This window comes from Pleurodeles waltl, chromosome 2_2, assembly GCF_031143425.1.
Source record: "Pleurodeles waltl isolate 20211129_DDA chromosome 2_2, aPleWal1.hap1.20221129, whole genome shotgun sequence".
Lineage (NCBI taxonomy): Eukaryota > Metazoa > Chordata > Amphibia > Caudata > Salamandridae > Pleurodeles > Pleurodeles waltl.
In genome coordinates, this window is record NC_090439.1 from 874,495,642 (window position 1) to 874,516,395 (window position 20,754).

Here is a 20,754-nt window from a genome sequence, read left to right on the forward strand (position 1 = left end):
TCAGCAAAACAGAAAACATTTCCAAACAAGGTTGTGAGGTCCTCATCACCAGATGGAACCCAACACCAGCTTCCTCCTGTACCTTTCTTCTCCTTTATGACCTCCGCCTAACAACTCAACATTTCCAGAAAACATTTCTAGACACAGTTTCAAACCTTCTAACGTTATACTCCAAACTCTGCATTCTTGGGGGCCTAATCATTTGGTTTGAATATGCCACATCCAAAAACTATCACCACTGGCCTAGTCACATTGAACCTACATCAGATTGTAGACAATCCCACACTCATCGCTGTACAGATCCTAGATGTCATTTTTGCAAACCCAGAACTAGTTACTACTCAAACTATCATGCCAGGCTCAATGTCAGACCACCATTTGGTAACTTTCCAACATAAAACACCACAAACCAACACACCCAAGACCACCTTACATATATATATATCGACCATGGAACAAGCTCAAATTTGAAGACTTAGAAACACAACTAACAGCCAGTACAGATCTAGACACAATAAATTCAGTTCCAAAACTTTGAGTGGCTACAGCAAGCTTTTGATGTCCTAATACTTCTCAAAAGAACTAAACAGGACAAAAGAAGACCAACACCTTGGAGAACTACAGAACTAAAAATAAAGATAAAACAAGAAATCAGAAGACTGCAATGAACCTTGCTCAAAACAAACAATATTCAAGGCAAACTGCACCTTCACAAACTTAAGAGATTATACAAATCATCAATCAAAAAAGCTATGAAGAAAAAGGTACTACTCAGACAGAATTTAAAATGCTAAATCTGCTAATAAAGAATCTTATAAAATTCTCAACAAACTTCGAAAACCTAAATGCATGGAAGGAATTCTCCCATTACTCAAGAATTCACAGTCAAACAGGCAAATCATTACATAACTAAGGCAGACACATTGGACTCCTATTTAAAACAAACGAAAACCACTAGCACCAACCCATTTGCTAAAAAAAAACCTCCAAGTGTAAGCCAACTCAGCATCTGCACTCCTTCAAACAAAGGTCACAAAGTGAATATATGGATTTGGTCAAAGCAAGCAGGCCTTCCAGCAGCACTCCTGACCCTTGTCCCGCACACATCTTCAAGAACATTCCTTTATCTACTTTTCCTGCCACCTCTGTAAGAAGAATCATCAATAATTCTTTAACTACAGAAACCTTTCCTGAAGACCTTAAAAAGGCACGCACACGCCTGTTATTAAAGAAAACAAACCTGGACACACAGGACCCCAGTACCTACAGACCTATTGCAAATGGACCATTAATGGGCAAGCTGATAGAAAGAGCAGCGTTCACCCAGATGTCACAGTTTATTAAAGATAACTTCATACTTTCAGACTACCAAACTGGATTCTGCCCAGGAAGAGGCACAGAATCTGCACTTATCACAATCTGGGATGATCTTAAAAACACAGTCAAACGCAGTGGAGTTGCTTCCCTGCTTCTCTTGGACCTCTCAGCTGCCTTTGACACTGTTGACCCTGACACCCTAATTCAAAACTCCACAAAGCCAGCACAAAAGGCTCTCGACTGGATCAAATCCTACCTTCAAAACAGAATAATGTTATGTATTCTCCCCTTTTCTCATCCAAACCCTACTTCACAAAAGCAGGGGTCCCTCAAGAATCAAGCATCTTTTCAACATCTACATGATGTAATTACAGGAATTGATCAATTAATTTGAAGTCACATGAAACAAATATGCAGATGACACACAATTACTCCTTAAATTGGATTGCCCCAAAGACAGTAGAAACTCACAAATCTTCAGTTGCCTCACAGTAGTTGATCACGGATGACTTGGAGCCATCTCAAACTGAATACTTCCAAAACTGAAATACTCACATGTGGTGAGTGGAAAAATGATGACCTACTGTGCGCCTGGCCTGACGATCTGGGGCCACCTCCTCAAGTATCTAAGAAAGTTAAAAACTTTTGAATTACCATGGACTCCAAGTTAACTGTGACTGCCCAAGTGGACAAATTGCCCACAATCAGACTTCATCAACGTGGAAACTCATCTTCCCCCACATCGGATTTCCATACAAGGTCCAGGCTACAATCTCTCTTATACTATCTAAACTAGATTACGCCAATGGCGTCTCCCTTAGATCATCTGCATCTACTTTGGAAAAACTACAACGCATTCAGAACTCGTCTGCCAGATTACTACTATATGAAAAGCCACAAGCCCACATCTCCCCTGCTTTGAAGGCACTGCACTGGTTACTGTTTGCCAGAAGATCCACCTTCAAGCTGCTTTATATCACCCCAAAGCAATACCGCTTTATATCAGGAATAAATCACCAAATACATTCAACAAAGAAACCTCTGCTCAAGATTGGTACCCGCCTTAAAACACAACCATACAAGAAAAAGACTATAGATTCTCTCTGTTCAAGCGGCCGAACTATGGAATTCATTACCCCCAAATATAAGATCCATGGATAACTATCTTGTCTTCAGAAGACTCCTCAAGAGTTGGCTCTTGCCTTCATAACCAGCATATCCAAACAGCAGTGGACTGCATATGCATGTGTGGGTAAACATTTATAATCTGATTATGTGTATGTATCTAGAGATGTGAATGTCTTTAAGGAATATGTATAATTACTATTTCATAATAATAGAATATGTACATACACTTTAAGCCTGTTTAACAAATGTATATGTTCGGTGGCATGTGTAGCTGCAGATACACATGCTGTGCATAGTCCGCCGTCTGGTGTTGGGTCGGAGTGTTACAAGTTGTTTTTCTTCGAAGAAGTCTTTTCGAGTCACGAGACCGAGGGACTCCTCCTACTTTGGTTCCATTGCGCATGGGCGTCGACTCCATGTTAGATTGTTTTTTTTCCGCCATCGGGTTCGGACGTGTTCCTTTTCGCTCCGTGTTTCGGGTCGGAAAGTTAGTCAGAATCAACGGAAAATTTGTCGGTATTGTTTCGTTCGGTATCGGGTTAGATTAGAATCGACACCGAATCTTGAAGAGCTCCGGTAGCCCTTCGGGGTAATTTCGATCCCCTGTCGGGGCCTGGTCGGCCCGACCGCGTGCAACATCGAGACTGATGGAACGGACCCCGTTCCGATTCTGTCCTAAATGCCACAGTAAATATCCCCATACAGACCAACATTTGGTCTGTAACTTGTGCCTGTCACCCGAGCACAAAGAAGAAACGTGTGAGGCCTGTCGAGCGTTTCGGTCGAGAAAAACGCTCCGAGACCGAAGAGCCAGAAGGTTGCAGATGGCGTCCACGCCGACAGGACAACAACGGTTCGAGGAAGAGGGAGAAGAAGAAACATTCTCCATCCACGAATCGGATTCCGAAGAATTCGACGTCGAAGAAACCGTGAGTAAGACGTCGAAACAAGCATCACACAGAAAAACAGACAAAGCCCAGGGGACGCCACTGCCGACAGGCCATGGCTCAACCCATAAAGTAGGTGACCGTCAATCGGCACCGAAAAAGGGCGAGCTGGTGCCGAGATCGTCCGACTCAGGTCGAGACACAGGCACGCAGCAATCTCGGGACCGAGAAACTGCCGCAGAAAAGGGTCGACACCGAAACAGCGGCACCGAAGCTGCTCGGCACAGAGATAGCGGCACCGAAGATGGTTGACGCCAAGAAGGTACGACACCGAAAAAGAGGAAAATCTCTTCGGAGCCGAAAACAACAAAAGACACGGTTTCTGTGCCAAAACGCCCAGCAACCGAACCGAAAGCCAGTTCCTACTCAGAGGAACAATCACTGTCCTCCCAACTTCAAAAACACAGATTTGAGGAGGAATTACAACAGCTGTAGATCACACGCAAAAGCGGATCTTTATACAAAGTGGTACAGGGAAGATCAGCACCCTTCCCCCAATCAGAAGAAAAAGGAAACTAGATTTCCAACAACAAGAAAAAACACCACAAGCAAAAGTGGTGAAGAAGGTAACTCCACCACCCTCTCCACCACCGGCAGCTCATATATCACCGGCACAGACTCCGTCACAATCACCAGCTCATACCACCATGAGCCAAGATGACCAGGACGCATGGGATCTCTATGACGCCCCAGTATCGGACAATAGCCCTGAGTCGTACCCCACTAAGCCCTCACCACCTGAGGACAGTACAGCGTATGCTCAAGTGGTAGCTAGGGCAGCAGAGTTTCATAACGTATCGCTACATTCAGAGCCTATCGAGGATGACTTCCTTTTTAACACCCTGTCCTCCACCCATAGCAATTATCAAAGCCTTCCTATGCTCCAAGGAATGCTAAGGCACACTAAACAAATCTTTAAGGAGCCAGTTAAAAGCAGAGCAATAACCCCAAGGGTGGAGAAGAAATACAAGGCACCACCCACAGACCCTGCTTTTATTACATCACAACTGACACCAGATTCAGTTGTCGTAGGAGCAGCTCGTAAAAGAGCCAACTCGCACACATCAGGCGACGCACCACCTCCAGACAAGGAGAGCTGAAAGTTTGATGCAGCCGGGAAAAGGGTTGCAGTACAAGCTGCAAATCAGTGGCGCATCGCCAACTCGCAGGCACTCCTAGCGCGATATGACAGAGCCCATTGGGACGAGATGCAGCATCTCATCGAGCACCTCCCCAAAGAATTCCAAAAACGGGCAAAACAAGTGGTTGAAGAGGGACAAAACATATCCAACAACCAAATCCGTTCTTCTATGGATGCAGCAGATACAGCTGCAAGAACTATAAATACTGCTGTAACGATAAGGAGGCACGCATGGCTGCGCACATCCGGCTTCAAACCTGAGATACAACAGGCAGTGCTCAATATGCCGTTCAATGAACAACAATTGTTTGGACCAGAAGTGGACACTGCAATTGAAAAATTAAAGAAAGACACTGACACAGCTAAAGCCATGGGCGCACTCTATTCCCCGCAGGGCAGAGGCACATTTGGCACATTTCGCAAAACTACTTTCAGAGGAGGGTTTCGAGGTCAAGCCACACAAGCCAGCACCTCACAAACAACACCGTCTACCTACCAGGGACAGTATCAAAGGGGAGGCTTTCGGGGCCAATACAGAGGGGGCCAATTCCCAAGAAACCGGGGAAAATTTCAAGGGCCCAAAACCCCTCAAAACAAGCAGTGACTCACAAGTCACTCAACCCCTTCACACAACACCAGTGGGGGGAAGACTAAGCCAGTTCTACAAATCTTGGGAGGAGATAACAACAGACACTTGGGTCTTAGCAATTATCCAACATGGTTATTGCATAGAATTTCTCCAACTCCCTCCAAACGTCCCACCGAAAACACACAAGATGTCCAAACAGCATATAGACCTTCTAGGACTAGAAGTTCAAGCATTACTGCAAAAAGACGCAATAGAATTAGTACCAAAAACACAAAAGAACACAGGAGTTTACTCACTGTACTTTCTAATACCGAAAAAGGACAAAAGTCTGACACCAATATTGGATCTCAGAACACTAAACACCTACATCAAATCAGACCACTTTCACATGGTCACGTTACAAGACGTAATACCACTACTGAAACAGCAAGACTACATGACAACGTTAGATCTAAAAGACGCGTATTTCCATATACCGATACATCCCTCGCACAGGAAATACCTAAGGTTCGTATTCGAAGGAATACATTACCAATTCAAAGTGTTGCCATTTGGAATAACGACAGCACCAAGAGTCTTTACAAAATGTCTAGCAGTAGTAGCTGCACATATCAGGAGGCAGCAAATACACGTGTTCCCGTACCTAGACGATTGGTTAATCAAAACCAACTCGCTAACCAAGTGTTTACACCACACAGATTATGTTATACAAACCCTTTACAAACTGGGTTTCTCCATCAACTATGCAAAGTCACACCTTTTGCCGTGTCAAACACAGCAATACTTAGGACCGACAATCAACACAACAAAAGGGATAGCCACTCCAAGTCCACAAAGGGTTCAAAATTTTCACAAGGTGATACAAGCTATGTATCCAACACAAAAGATACACGGAAAGATGGTCTTAAAACTCCTAGGCATGATGTCCTCATGCATAGCCATTGTCCCAAACGCAAGATTGCACATGCGGCCCTTACAACAGTGCCTAGCATCACAATGGTCACATGCACAGGGTCACCTTCTAGATCTGGTGTTGATAGACCGCCAAACATACATCTCGCTTCTATGGTGGAACAGTACAAATTTAAACAAAGGGCGGCCTTTCCAAGACCCAGTGCCACAATACGTGATAACAACAGATGCTTCCATGACAGGGTGGGGAGCACACCTCAATCAACACAGCATCCAAGGACAATGGGACGTACATCAAAGAAAGTTTCATATAAATCACCTAGAATTGTTAGCAGTATTTCTAGCGTTGAAAGCATTCCAACCAATGATAACCCACAAATACATTCTTGTCAAAACAGACAACATGACGACAATGTATTATTTAAACAAACAGGGGGGAACACACTCGACACAGTTGTGTCTCCTCACACAAAAAATATGACATTGGGCAATTCACAACCACATTCGCCTAATAGCACAGTTTATTCCAGGGATCCAGAACCAGCTAGCAGACAATCTCTCTCGGGATCACCAACAGGTCCACGAATGGGAAATTCACCCCCAAATCCTGAACACTTACTTCCAAATTTGGGGAACACCTCAAATAGATCTATTTGCAACAAAAGAAAACGCAAAATGCCAAAACTTCGCATCCAGGTACCCACACCGGCAATCTCAAGGCAATGCTCTATGGATGAATTGGTCAGGGATATTTGCGTACGCTTTTCCCCCTCTCCCTCTCCTTCCATATCTAGTAAACAGATTGAGTCAAAACAAACTCAAACTCATACTAATAGCACCAACATGGGCAAGACAACCTTGGTATACCACACTACTAGACCTGTCAGTAGTACCTCATGTCAAACTACCCAACAGGCCAGATCTGTTAACACAACACAAACAACAGATCAGGCATCCAAACCCAGCATCGCTGAATCTAGCAATTTGGCTCCTGAAATCCTAGAATTTGGACACTTGAACCTCACACAAGAATGTATGGAGGTCATAAAACAAGCTAGAAGGCCATCCACTAGACACTGCTATGCAAGTAAATGGAAAAGATTTGTTTGTTACTGCCATAATAATCAAGTCCATCCATTGCATGCATCTCCAAAAGATGTAGTAGGATATTTACTACATCTACAAAAATCAAATCTAGCTTTCAATTCCATAAAAATACATCTCGCAGCAATATCTGCTTACCTGCAGATTACTCATTCAACTTCCCTATTTAGAATACCTGTCATTAAAGTGTTTATGGAGGGCCTAAAGAGAATAATACCACCAAGGACACCACCTGTTCCTTCATGGAACCTCAACATTGTCTTGACAAGGCTCATGGGTCCACCTTTCGAACCCATGCATTCTTGTGAAATGCAATACTCAACGTGGAAAGTTGCATTTCTCATTGCCATTACATCTCTAAGAAGAGTAAGTGAAATTCAGGCATTTACTATACAAGAACCATTTATTCAAATACACAAAAATAAGGTAGTTCTAAGAACCAACCCAAAATTCTTACCAAAGGTCATCTCACCGTTCCACTTAAATCAAACAGTAGAATTGCCAGTGTTCTTTCCACAGCCAGACTCAATAGCTGAAAGAGCACTACATACATTAGACATCAAAAGAGCACTAATGTACTACATTGAAAGAACAAAACTAATTAGGAAAACAAAACAACTATTTATTGCATTTCAAAAACCTCATACAGGAAATCCAATATCAAAACAAGGTATAGCTAGATGGATAGTTAGGTGCATCCAAACCTGCTATCTTAAAGCAAAGAGACAGCTGCCTATTACACCAAAGGCACACTCAACCAGAAAGAAAGGTGCTACCATGGCCTTTCTAGGAAATATTCCAATGAACGAAATATGTAAGGCAGCAACATGGTCTACGCCTCACACATTTACTAAGCACTACTGTGTAGACGTGTTATCTGCACAACAAGCAACAGTAGGTCAAGCTGTACTAAGAACTTTATTTCAAACTACTTCCACTCCTGCAGGCTGAACCACCGCTTTTGGGGAGATAACTGCTTACTAGTCTATGCACAGCATGTGTATCTGCAGCTACACATGCCACCGAACGGAAAATGTCACTTACCCAGTGTACATCTGTTCGTGGCATTAGTCGCTGCAGATTCACATGCGCCCACCCGCCTCCCCGGGAGCCTGTAGCCATTTGGAAGTAATCTTCAACATTTGTACATTTGTAAATATATTACTTTAACCTTCATTTTGTACATACTTATTCATTCCATTGCATGGGCACTATTACTAACATACACAACTCCTACCTCACCCTCTGCGGGGAAAACAATCTAACATGGAGTCGACGCCCATGCGCAATGGAACCAAAGTAGGAGGAGTCCCTCGGTCTCGTGACTCGAAAAGACTTCTACGAAGAAAAACAACTTGTAACACTCCGACCCAACACCAGACGGCGGACTATGCACAGCATGTGAATCTGCAGCGACTAATGCCACGAACAGATGTACACTGGGTAAGTGACATTTTCCTTACTCACACTTAAATGTATATATGTGTGTATGTATATTTGTGTTCATATATGTATATACAAGTTTGTATACATGTGTATGTATACATATATATATATATATATATATATATATATATATATATATATATATACATGTGTATATTATTGTATGCTTAACATGTTCATAGGTCATTGCTTAGTTCCTAGATGAGTTGTTAGATTAGATACTTAAGAATAACTGCTTTCATTTTATCTATCACAATGAGCAAATGTCATCTTAACTATTTTATCAGCAAGCATTTCACTATTGAAAATTGAGAAAAGATAAAATAATGTTACAAAGGTTGCACACATAAATTAACCTCAAATATTGCTAATCTTGAATTTATTACTTTAGCTCTACTGTACAAGAGGGGAGAAAATAAATAAAAAAAGAAAATTCTGTCTTGTAAGTCGTACTCTATCTCCCCGTCGCCCTATACTTCTATCAATTTATCCTCCATCCCCACTCTCTGAGTTATCCCAAACCCATTCTAAGACTATGATCTCCAAAATAACCCTAAATAAGCTCTCCCCCCCCCTCTATTGCTCCTGGCTCACCCCGAACCTAAGTCTACTACTATGATCTCACAAATAACCCTACTAAATTCTCCCTCACTTATCTCACCTTTGACTCATCCAAAACCCTTCTCTACAGACTCTTCACTCCTCCATCTCTCCTTTACTCATCCTAAACCTCATCCTATTACTATAAACTCCCAATGAACTCTTCTGGATTCTTCCCTCCTCTATCGCTCCATTATTCTATTCAAACCTACTAACAAACTCACATATCTTCTGCTCAAATCAACTCATACTCATACTTATACTGTACTCATATTTCCCTATACTAATCCACCACTAATCCTTTTGGGTTCCGAAGTAGCATGCTACTTACCAAAAAGTGTTTTGTCACCTCTTCAGGGGTAATAAGGGCTATATAAATACAATTACAATTATAACATTCCCATCCATCCAAAACACAGGAAGTTTTTCATGTTCACAGTAGCTGGCAGCCACTATCAGTTCTGAGTATTACGCTTCATTGTCAAATTCGGTCTCCTCAAATTTTTACGAAATGCCTCTCTCCAGTGGTGGGCTTCCTCAGACTGCAATGACATCAAGTCTTCCTCTACCGCAGTGACTGGTTGGTTAGTCAAGGCTCCTTCCAACCAGTCTGAAAGGGTTCTACCATGGCTCGCATACGCCTGTTCAACAAGTTAGGCATCACGCTCAATCCGAAGGAAAACAAATCTCTCAAACGGCGCAGCGGATAACATTCTCAAGTACCATGCTGGATACAAACTTAAACAGGGCATACACCACAAACTACAGGCAACAAAAGCTGATCAAATTGTCAATGTTAATACAAAAAGGGTGGTTAATTTCCATTTGCCATCCCTTCTGGGCATGATGTCTTCCTGCTTTCTGCTAGTACCACACTGTCGGCTACGTATGCACCCATTTCAGGAAGCGTGGAACACTCATTTGGCGCAAACTGTGGGAAGCTTAAATGACCTCATCCAAGTCACTCCGCCAATAATCAGTTCACTTTCGTAGTGGACTCAAGCTGTAAACCTGTCAATAGGTCTACCATTTTTGACTTGACCCTCACCTCTGGTGATTACAACCATCGCTTCCTTGGATGGATGGGGAGTGTTTCCTCAAGATCCTCAGATCAGCGAAAAATGGCCTCCTTCCCATCAAGGACTTCACATCAACTTACGTGAGTTAATACATCAACCTACTCTACAAGAACTCCTTCCGAGGATTCGACAGTCCTCAATACTCTCAAGAACAGACAACACACAGTGATGCTTTATATAAACAAGCAAGGTGGCACCAGATCTCACCTGTTATCCCAGGAATCACAACTAATCTGAAGATGGTGCATTCATCACACGATACATCTGATTGCAAAATATCTACCTGGGAACCAAAACGACTTAGCGGACACCTTGAGCAGGCTCAAAACATCTTGCCACGAGTGGGAACTGGAACAGCACATACTGGATCAAATCTTCCTTCAGTGGAGCAGACCAAATCTCGAACTCATTGCGACCCCTCACAATGGGAAATGCCAATTCTTCGCAAGTTGGCATCCCAATCCAGGATCTTGGGGGAATGCATTTTTGATTGCATGGTCTGCCATATTTGCATATGCCTTTCCTCCAATTCCTCTCCTTCCAAAAGTCATCATGAAGATGAAGGCAGAGCCCTGCAAGAAGATACTCATAGCCCCAGCATGGCTGCGCCAACACTGGTTTACTGCGCTTTTTATCCTTTCAACACAGCTCGACATCCCACTTGAACTGATTCCATCGCTGTTAACGATGAACCAGTGACAAGTTTAACATCCAGACCCCAAATCTCTTCGGTTAGTGGCCTGGCTCCTGAGTTCCACAAATTCGGACACCTGAACATTCCCTCAGACTGTAGGGAGATACTGGCCTGTAGGCAAGACAGTACTAACAGAACATATAGTTTAAAATGGAAAAGGTTTTGCATATGGTGTCAGACAGAAAACATTAATCCCATCTCTTTGTCATCTGAACAGATTTTACCTTACGTATTACACCTTGCTTAGTCAGGCTTATCGCATTCCTTTGTTAAAGTACATCTTGCAGCCATTTCTTGCTTTAGGAAATCACCAAAAACGCTGTCTCTATGGTCAGTGTGGCTCATTCCTTAAAAGATGGCTCTGAACATTCCCATCGGTGAAGCCTCCTCCTTCGTAGTGGCAGCTTAACACACTACTTTCACAACTGATGAAACGTCTTTTCGAGCCTATCCACAAAGCAGATATAAAGTTCCTTTTCAGGAAAGTAGCTGTACTACTCGCCTTCATGTTGACTAGACGAGTCAGTGAAATTCAGGCTTTCACCACCAGGAACCTTTCCTTCAATCCAGGGGCAATAGGGTTATCCTATGCACAAAACTTAAATTAATTGTTAAACTACCATCGGACTTCCATCTGAATGAACCTGTAATTCTGAAATCTTTTTTCCCAAATCCTAAAACGTTGGCTGAATGGGCATTGTATTCTCTGGATATTAAAAGGTGCTTAAAATTGTATCTAGACCGAACTAAGAATTTTCGTAAGTCCAACCAACTTTTCGTAACATTCAGCACACCTAGAAGGGGTTTCCCCCTGATGAAACAAAGTATCTCCAGATGGATCACCAGCGCTATTCTCTTCTGTCATCAGAAAGCTGTCAGACCATTGGATTCAAAAGTTCAGACTCATTCCACTAGAGCCATGTCCACATCCATGGCGTTGTTTGCGGGAGTCTCATTACCAGATATCTGTAGAGCAGCAACCTGGAAGAATGCTCATACCTTTATGCAACACTACTTTTTGGATTCAGAAGTTCTTAAGGATGCAGTAGTAAAACAAGTGGTTCTAAGGCACCTGTTTTAATAAAGGTGAGCCATTTCTTTCTTACCCGCTATCCACTTACCTATTACGCACATTTTATTTGCTATGTGGCTATATATGTGTATTATTTTAGATGTGTAATATTTTATATTTAGATTAGATTTATGTGTATTATTTTTTGCTTCATAACAAATGTTGTGATTCGAGCATGTGAATGCATGAAAGTTCCAATACTGGAGAAAGGAAATAAGTTCCTTACTTGTAACTGTAGTTCTCCAGTATTGGAATCTTTTGTTGATTCACATGCGACCCATCTATCTCCCCTGAGAAGCTCACCTTTAGCTCTCTCAGTACAGTTCTTTCTCTAAGAACTAGTGCTTGAAAATCAGAGGGACTGGAGTTTCTCTCAGGAAGGTTCCACAGCAGTGGTTCCCAACCTGTGGTCCAGGGACCCATGAAGGGCCGCGAAGTCTCCTCAGGGCATCCATGACAACTGAGAAAATTAAATAATATTAACAGATTAGGTCTCCAGCTTTCAGAAATGACTCAGTGTGGGGCCCCCAGATTCCAATAATGATTCAGTCGGGATCCCTGGGCTCCAGTATTGATGTAGCAGGGGTGCACAGAAGTCAAAAGGTTGGGAACCACTCCTACAGGATTGTGTCTCCTGATTGACTGCTTGTTAAGTTTAGTCCTTTCTTGAATAATGACTGTGATATGGTGCTAAACTTTACAGGTATGGTACTTACTACCTTTTGTTACTGGTTGCAATGTGACTAGTGAGACCTGTCTGCTAACCTAACCTGTACCATGTTTGTTATTTGTGACGTGGAAAGCACTGCACTACATTTGTTTGGCGTAACTAATTGAATAATTTACTGTACCTTCCAAGATCTTTCCTCACTGCAATAAAAAGTACGATGTGTATGGTGAATATTTGTGTTATCAGTGAGACACAACCTAATAGGCAATACCATGCAATGGTTTACTTAAACCCCTCCTTACAACGTCCAAATTACCTAACGTCCTTAACTGAAACAATTGAAAAGGCTTTCCTGCCTTTTATCTAGATCTGAATGTAACAGTAATTTGTGGAGACGGATGTGGTCAAGTGTGGATTACTGAGTGAATGAAAGCACAGTTTACAATTTGTTTTGATACAACCGAGGGGCAATTTGTGTTTAAGAGGTTTTAGGTGGATGTGGACTCATTCTGATTTTAAGTATGGCGCCCTATACATTGGCCCACCCACAGATTACCTGTTTGGCAATTCCTATATATTCTTTAAAAACTGAGCAACTACAGCCTAATTTTAGTCATCTCTAGTCAATTTAGAAAATCTAGAAAAAAAATCACACCAATCTCTTTACATCGTTGATCGTACTGTAAACTAGGTCCGCAGACAATGGTTTTATTTACAGTTGTGCAAACTAAGGCATCCTGTGCAGTTTGAGTTAATAGGACTCCGGTTATTCAGTCTTTCTTCGCCTTGTTGCAATAGATCTTTTAGAATTCAGCTCATTTTAAAGGTTAGACTGTCAGGAGGAGTATGCAAACACCCAGTGCCACACTCATGGCTGCCCACTCTTACAACTGCCGACAGACCACTTCTATATGCTATCATATGCATAATAATACAATTAAGTTTCTGTCATGAACATGCTTTCAGTTCGAATAATTACTAATGACATTTATACTGTCTTTCCCCTCCCAAAGTGATTCCTAAATCTTATTTGCTTATGATATGGCTTGTACATGTAGAGTGTGGTGCGTTGACCTAGAGGTGTAAAACCTTATATGCAATACAAATAGATAAAAGGTCGCCTGGTTTAAGTTCTGCTTTTTCATTAGTAGATCTTTCCTACCTGACTTCCGTCAAACATGTTACGTTATGCTGAGCATTTATAAAGCGCATGACTATGCAGTAGGCCTCCCAGCTCTAAAGTCATGCCCTTCCCATAGATATTATAGTAGGTAGTTTAATCAGAAGAGGTAGGTTTTGAGAAGTATCCTAAATGTAGTTTCTTTGTTGGTTAGTCTTAGCGATAGAGGGAGGGAGTTCCAAAATTTATAGGCCAAGTAGGCAAAAGAAAACCCCCCACTTCTGGCTTATGTCACTTTTCCACATATCTTGCTGATCTCAAAATAATTTAACTTGGATGAATTTTGCTTGGATGATGCGCAATCTTTCCTGTCTGGCCAGCATGAGGTGCGCCATCAGGGCAGCAGTGGGAGTGGCAATGGCAGTTACTCAAGTCCTAGATTATTTGAGGAAAGTGCAGTGTTCCCCAAACTTTTCCATGTGGCGTATTTACTATCCTAACTCCAGTTCTGGAATATTTTGGAAAGAGTTAAAACTTCAAGTGTTTTAAGAAAGAATGTAAAGTAGTAATTTGGCCTTGTGTAAAGGCACAGCTGAAGATAAAAAAAATGTGAATATTATCTAGTCATTTTATTTGTTTTTCTACTCCCACTGCCTGGAACTAAACCACACATTTGAGTTTACTCTTACTTCGATTGTATTTAAAAATGTTGCTCTCTTTCTGAAAAATATGTTATCAATTAAATCATCATTGTCTAGTACTTGAGACCTAATTTGTGGTCAATATATTGTTTTTTTCTGCCCTTGTGCAGTTGATCAGGTGATAAAGGAAGATACATTGGTTCTCAAGATTGGATCCGTTTCAATGGCTCCTCAAGCAGACAACCCTCTTACTAGAACAGTGCTCAGGAGAGACATTTACCAGTAAGTGAATGTTTTCAATACAACAATCTGGAATGGTGGGGACTTTTCATTTTCCTTCAATAGAAATTACAACCTGAAACGTTAATGAGATTATTCTCTATCTCTTTGAAATGTTTTGCTGACTTTTTATAGCATTTTAAATCGTATAGCAAATAAATAAAACATAGAACTGATGAAGAATAGTCCTGCAGTTTGGTGCCCACTAGATATAAATCTATAACACTTTTGACAGTCACTGGCGTAATCAAACTTGAGGTGGATCCCCTCTCCTGCGAAATACATGGAGATGCCCCCTCCGGACTCACTCAGGAGCTCTCATGTTAGGTTATTGTGCTTAGGGCCCCTCCACTTCACCTTGGGGTCCTTTGTTACACCCCTGTTGACAGTATTACTCATAGGCCGCCTTATGTTTGTTAAATGCGAGTAAACAGCAATGACAATATAGTCCTGTCAGTGACTGCTAAAATCTTTTCTACTATTCTAAGAATGTGCTTTATCTCATGTATATGTGTGAACACTGGAGATATTTCTGAGATTTGGTATCTTATATTGTGTGTCAACTATGGAAAGGGAACTGAGACAAGGTGGCCACGTGCTTCTGGTGCCTCTTAGACTGCATTGAGAGAAGACTCAGGCACCTTTACTCCGGACTGCCACCATTCGATGGTTTTCCAAGTTAATATGCTGCATACTGCAGTATTTCAGTCGTCCTCATTTGTCCAGATCTTGGACTTTTCTATCACCTTTTAGTAGGATAGAGAACGCTAGGCTAATTGCAGCGTCAGGTGATAAATTCTGCATCATGGGTGTGTGTCCTCTCTGTCTAACTCACCACCTTTTAGTAGGATAGAGAACGCTAGGCTAATTGCAGCGCCAGGAGATACATTCAGCATCCCGCGCGTGTGTCCTCTCTGTCTAACTCATCTTTGTCCTTATTCAGCAAACTTATATGGGTAATCCCAGCCCCTTATCTTGTTATTTAATTATCTCTAAGGAAAATGTTTCTTTCTGTGTTTTCCTTTGTTTTTAGCTCTAGTGACCTGGGCTGTGCCACAAGTACCTCCATTCACAGACTCCACTCTTTGTTTGGTAGTCCTATCGTTGTGGTTGACTGGAAGAAGTCCACCTGGAAGGCTGAGGGGAGCCAGCCGGTGGGGGCTGTTTGGTGACAACCTGATACTGCATAAATCTTTCAGTGTCACCCGTCAGTAGCGCTGAATTGAGTTTAAGACTTTCTGTCAGGAGTTCTTACACATCAAACAGTAATACAGTCAAAGAATATATGGGCCTAATGAAGCTACGATCCACAAGAAATTCTGAAAAAAATATTCAAAGTAGAAAAATGGTTTTAATCCTTCTAGTGAAAGTCAATGAAGCAGCAGCTACTTGGGCCTTTATGATACTCTTTGCTAATCTTTTGTGAAACGTAAGAATGGTGCAGCAGTAACTAACCTCCTCCATTATGATGTTAGCAAACAGTGCTGAAGGGGGGGCAGGTAATAGCTGGTAATCTGGTCACTAAACATTTTTCTGCACCGTTAAGAATTGCTGAGGTTTAAAATTGTAATAATGCTTTACAGAAGCTTCAACACAATTTCCAGAAGGTTAATTACAATGTATTCAAACCGAAAATGGTAGTAACCCATTGTGTCGGGTAAACTGAAGATGCCTCCGACAGTTCTTTTCTGCTGGAACATGTGTGTTACTGATCATAACTGGTTACGTAGTTTAGTCCTGGCTAAACCCTTTCCACCGTATTTCCACGGTATTTACATGCCCAGTTCAAGATTCTGGTACAGGTGTCTCTAAGGTCTTTCAGCTGTATCTTGGTAAATCGGATAGCTAGGCATCTTGACGCAGTTTTTTTTGGATAATTTTACATTTTACATTTTACAATTTTACATTGACATGGATTCAAACACTTCACCCCACAGAGTTGGACATACTGTTAGATTCTTTTCAGGGAAGTTGAAAACCAGCATAAAAAGGCAACGGTAACCTCATCAGTGTCTTGTAATAGTTAACTTACGGCATAGGGTCTAACCTTTGGAAATAACGTTATTTTTTTGTAAATTCATTCTCCCTGTATGTCAAAGTAATTCAATATTCTAAGTCGGAGAAGAGGTAGGGCCCCAGGCTGGCCTGCTTTTTGTGATGTTTACCTGCCTAATCTCTGTGAAATAACATTCTAGGATGAAGTGGATGGTTTCAGTCATCAACATATGATTATCTGCATTGATTGCATTCTTGGAAGACCAAAGCAGCCCTTGATAACTGTTTGAATATTGTATAGATTGTTAGGCAGCATGTTGTAGCCGTATACAAATCAGGACACATTTTCTTGCCAAAAACATACATAGTGTGTTATTGTGACTAGGGGCCTGATTTAGAGTTTGGCAGAGGGCTTACTCCGTCACAATGGTGAAGGTATCCCGTCCACCAACATCTAAATCCCATTATATCCTGTGGGATTTAGGTTTCGGCAGACCGTTGTGATGGAGTAACCCCTTTGCCAAACTCTAAAGTAGGTCCTAAATGTTATATATATTTTATGTGCAACCACCATAAAGGTATAACTGTATATTTTCAGTTTCATGTTTTATTAAATCCAGATACAACCAAATATATCTGATGCTTGAATGTGTTAGTCAGCGATACACACACAAGACTCACCAAATCTCCAAGCCTTGTCATCCATTATCTACTTATCTACGCTGCCTCCCCAGTAAAGAAATACACAGAGACATGTTATGAATTTAAAGGATGGAATGGGTTGCAGAGAGACACGGCATTTTAAGAATATTTAGAACACTCCCTCGCAATTTCTGTTCACCCTGTCCCTGAAGGGACACTTCTCTCTGTCCCAAGAGGGCCAGAAATATCGACCCCCTTTCCCTGTCCCAAGATGCCGAGGAAGTGCAGCAAGCAGAGGACGGATACACTTCTCAGAATGCCATTCATCCCTTTATCCATCTGTAAGAAGAATGTAGCTGCCTCAACCAGATCAAATGAATATATCTTCCTTTGATAGCTTACTTAATTCCACATTTATACCCCTAGCACTCGTTTCTTAATCAGCATCAACTTTTTTCTTAGCTACAGTAGCAAGAAATAAATCAGAGATGAGTAAAAGGAGACTAGCATCACGTGTGTTTATTCACAATACTGCCTATTACATTATTTAAAGTAAATCAGAGGAGACCAAAGTCACCCTCACCAGCACTTCTCATTCTCCAGGGTAGCCCGAATGCCCTGCACATTACTAGTTGAGCCAGGTCTGCCTGAAACTCCAATAGCTCTAATATTACTTTTGATATTGCTTATGGATCTCCATTCTGTTGTGAGGGTACTCCGAAAACACTGATCTGGGTTCCCACTCTCGATCATTTCAAACTTTTGATTCAGTTTTATTATTCTCTCAGTTATTTTAAGTTTTAAACATTGTCATATCCTCAAGCACCAACTTTGTCTCCCATACTTGACACTCCGTGCCTTCAGACAGCTATCAGACTGTGCTGAATCTTATTGAACCTTCAGGGCTTGATTCCACCGATCTTTATTATTCTTTCTTTCAGCCATTCTGCCAGACCTTTTCACAGACTGTCAAGTCACCACTGCAGCTGTGAGGATCAGGCAGGTATACTCTCTGCAAAAAAGAATGGGATAGGAAATGACTCGGAGCTAGATTCATACTATGTTCAGAAGTCATCCTCAAGAGGACCCATGCCAAAGCAGGCAGTCATGGAGTAGGCAATGCAGTAATGTTCTCTCTAACCAGGGCCGCACTGGAAGCCTAAATCATCCCTGTCAAAACTTTTCAAACCAGCTGAACACTGAAGAGACAGAGACTAGTATAAGGCCATGGAGGCTTTCATGGTTGAGTCACGACAGTCAATCTAGTTTGAAAGCAGCGTCCCAGGCCTGTAGTCCACCAGGAAAACGACAAAGTGGTTGAATGGCTAGTCTGGCCCTGTCACTAACAACCAGAATGTGATACTGCAGACCAGATGACCTCTATGTCCCCTCGCTGGCTCCTCCCCTGGCCTTTGTTCCCAGGCTACTCAGGTGCAGGTAATAGGCCATAGCTGCCGCCACAAAATACAGAAGAGCAAAATAGGGACAGTAGGGATGGCCCATGATTATTGCCTAAATCCTGGGAATCCTGCAAACCTAATATGTTACACTCAGTCAGCACTGGCCCCCCTTACAATTAGCAATTCCGCTCGATCAAACCAACTTCAGAAAATTCAAAAAAGTTTAAAAAACAAAATTGAAAGGTATGGCCTCATAAACGTCCTGGGTGTCATGGTTCATCATTGGCCATCCTTACCCACCACCGCATTCCCTACTGAAGGGCCGGCTACTCCAATCGACTACTTGGGAGCCTATCCTGACAAATATCGGATGGGATCCACACAAAACAGACATAAGTTAAAAATCCCAGGAACCCTTGCAAAGATCAGCCTTTAAGTGCTAAAGGAGGTGGGATGATTAAAATCTCTATATATAGTCGTGCCAGGGAGTTACCATTACTCCAGCATTTGAAAATAGTCGACATGTTTCAGCCGAATGGCCCCAAGGGGTCTGTGACTTTCTTCAGGATCAGGGATCATGTATTCCCTAAATTCTGCCTATGTTACTCATGTCCTACACGCAAACACACGTGCACACCTTACCAACTGGCACCAGTAGTTAAATTCTCCTGCTAAATGGAGATTTGCTTTAATCAACGTATTGTTGAAGGAACCTATAATTGAAAAAACAAAATAGGTGAAGTGTTTATAGCGTCATATACCCACAAAGGTACATGCCAGACTATAAAGACAAGGTCAAACCATCAACACTAGACATGTGACGCTGTCAGTGAATTAAACTTGTGAATGCCCTGCATTGCACCCCTGGTGTCTTTAAACACGTGGGTAGTGGACACGCAACTACATGCAAGTCTCAATATATACTGCATTCAATACATACCGTGCACTACGCTAGGGAGCACCCCGTGGAGGAGATAGATGAAGGTGGCCTTCTAGTACCATACTAACAGTTATCAGTAAAAAAAAAAAAAGGGGTATAAAGAGGCCATCACAAAAGTGCCCAAAGAACGGTGGAGGGGCCCTGGTAACGAGATCAGGGTCACTACTCATTCATCAAAGGGTAGGTACACCTATCTTGGACATCTGGCCTCCTCCTGACGAAACAGGAGTTATTGAAGTGCGCTGTCTTCATCTCATAAATTGGCACGTGAGACGGTGTCGGGGTTTAACCCGTTTTGTGACCCCGCAGGCCCAAAGATGGCTGTTTTCTCATGCCAGCGGATCCCAGTGAAGTGGAGTCCTATAGACATCTATGGATATATGACCACTACGTAAATCAACATGCTTGTTATTTGCTTCTCTGCATATTTCCTGCAGGGATTTCAGAATGAATTGCCAAAACCAATAATGTGCCCTTTAATGCTCTCTGTTTGTACGATATATTCTCATAAGTTTGTGTGTGCATTAGGGTTGCATGGGCGTGTCGCGTCTCATCACTCTGCAGATGCGAGTATATGTGACTGTCTGTGCCAGCGGCCCCTGGAAAGTGAAGTCTTCTCAATTTCCTCATTAACCCTGTTAATTGAACAGGACTTTGACGCTAATCTTGGTAAAGAGGTCTGATAGAAGTATCAGTGTCAAAGTCTGTATGCACAACTACGTACCTGTGCGCCCCCCCCCCCCCCCCCCCCGGAAAACAAGCCCTCTCAGTTTCCTCATCAACCACGTGATCCTATAGAAGATTAACTGCCACAGGCCTGCATATGTTCATAGTTCTTGGAGAATATATTAAATCCTGTGTAAATTCAAAGGCCTCAACAATAACCAACCTCAAAAATAATGCCTTTGTGCGGTATTTACATTCTCACTATCTAACTCACAAATGGGTAATGAGTACCGTTCTTAGTCATGATAAAGTCTTGTAAAAAATAAAATAAAATGCAGCTCCACACATTGCAACTCGCAAGTCAACACGAAA

General features: G+C 42.1%; 1 protein-coding gene across 3 annotated transcripts in view; it reads left to right on the forward strand.

Annotated features, from left to right (window-relative positions):
* The window catches only part of VPS13B (vacuolar protein sorting 13 homolog B), a 2,423,697-nt gene that overhangs the window by 1,360,654 nt on the left and 1,042,289 nt on the right, over positions 1-20,754 (forward strand). For all 3 annotated transcript variants that reach the window (XM_069220546.1, XM_069220545.1, XM_069220547.1), the window contains exon 30: positions 14,631-14,742. In XM_069220546.1, the coding sequence (XP_069076647.1) occupies positions 14,631-14,742 (112 nt within the window). The remainder of the gene's footprint in view (positions 1-14,630; positions 14,743-20,754) is intronic.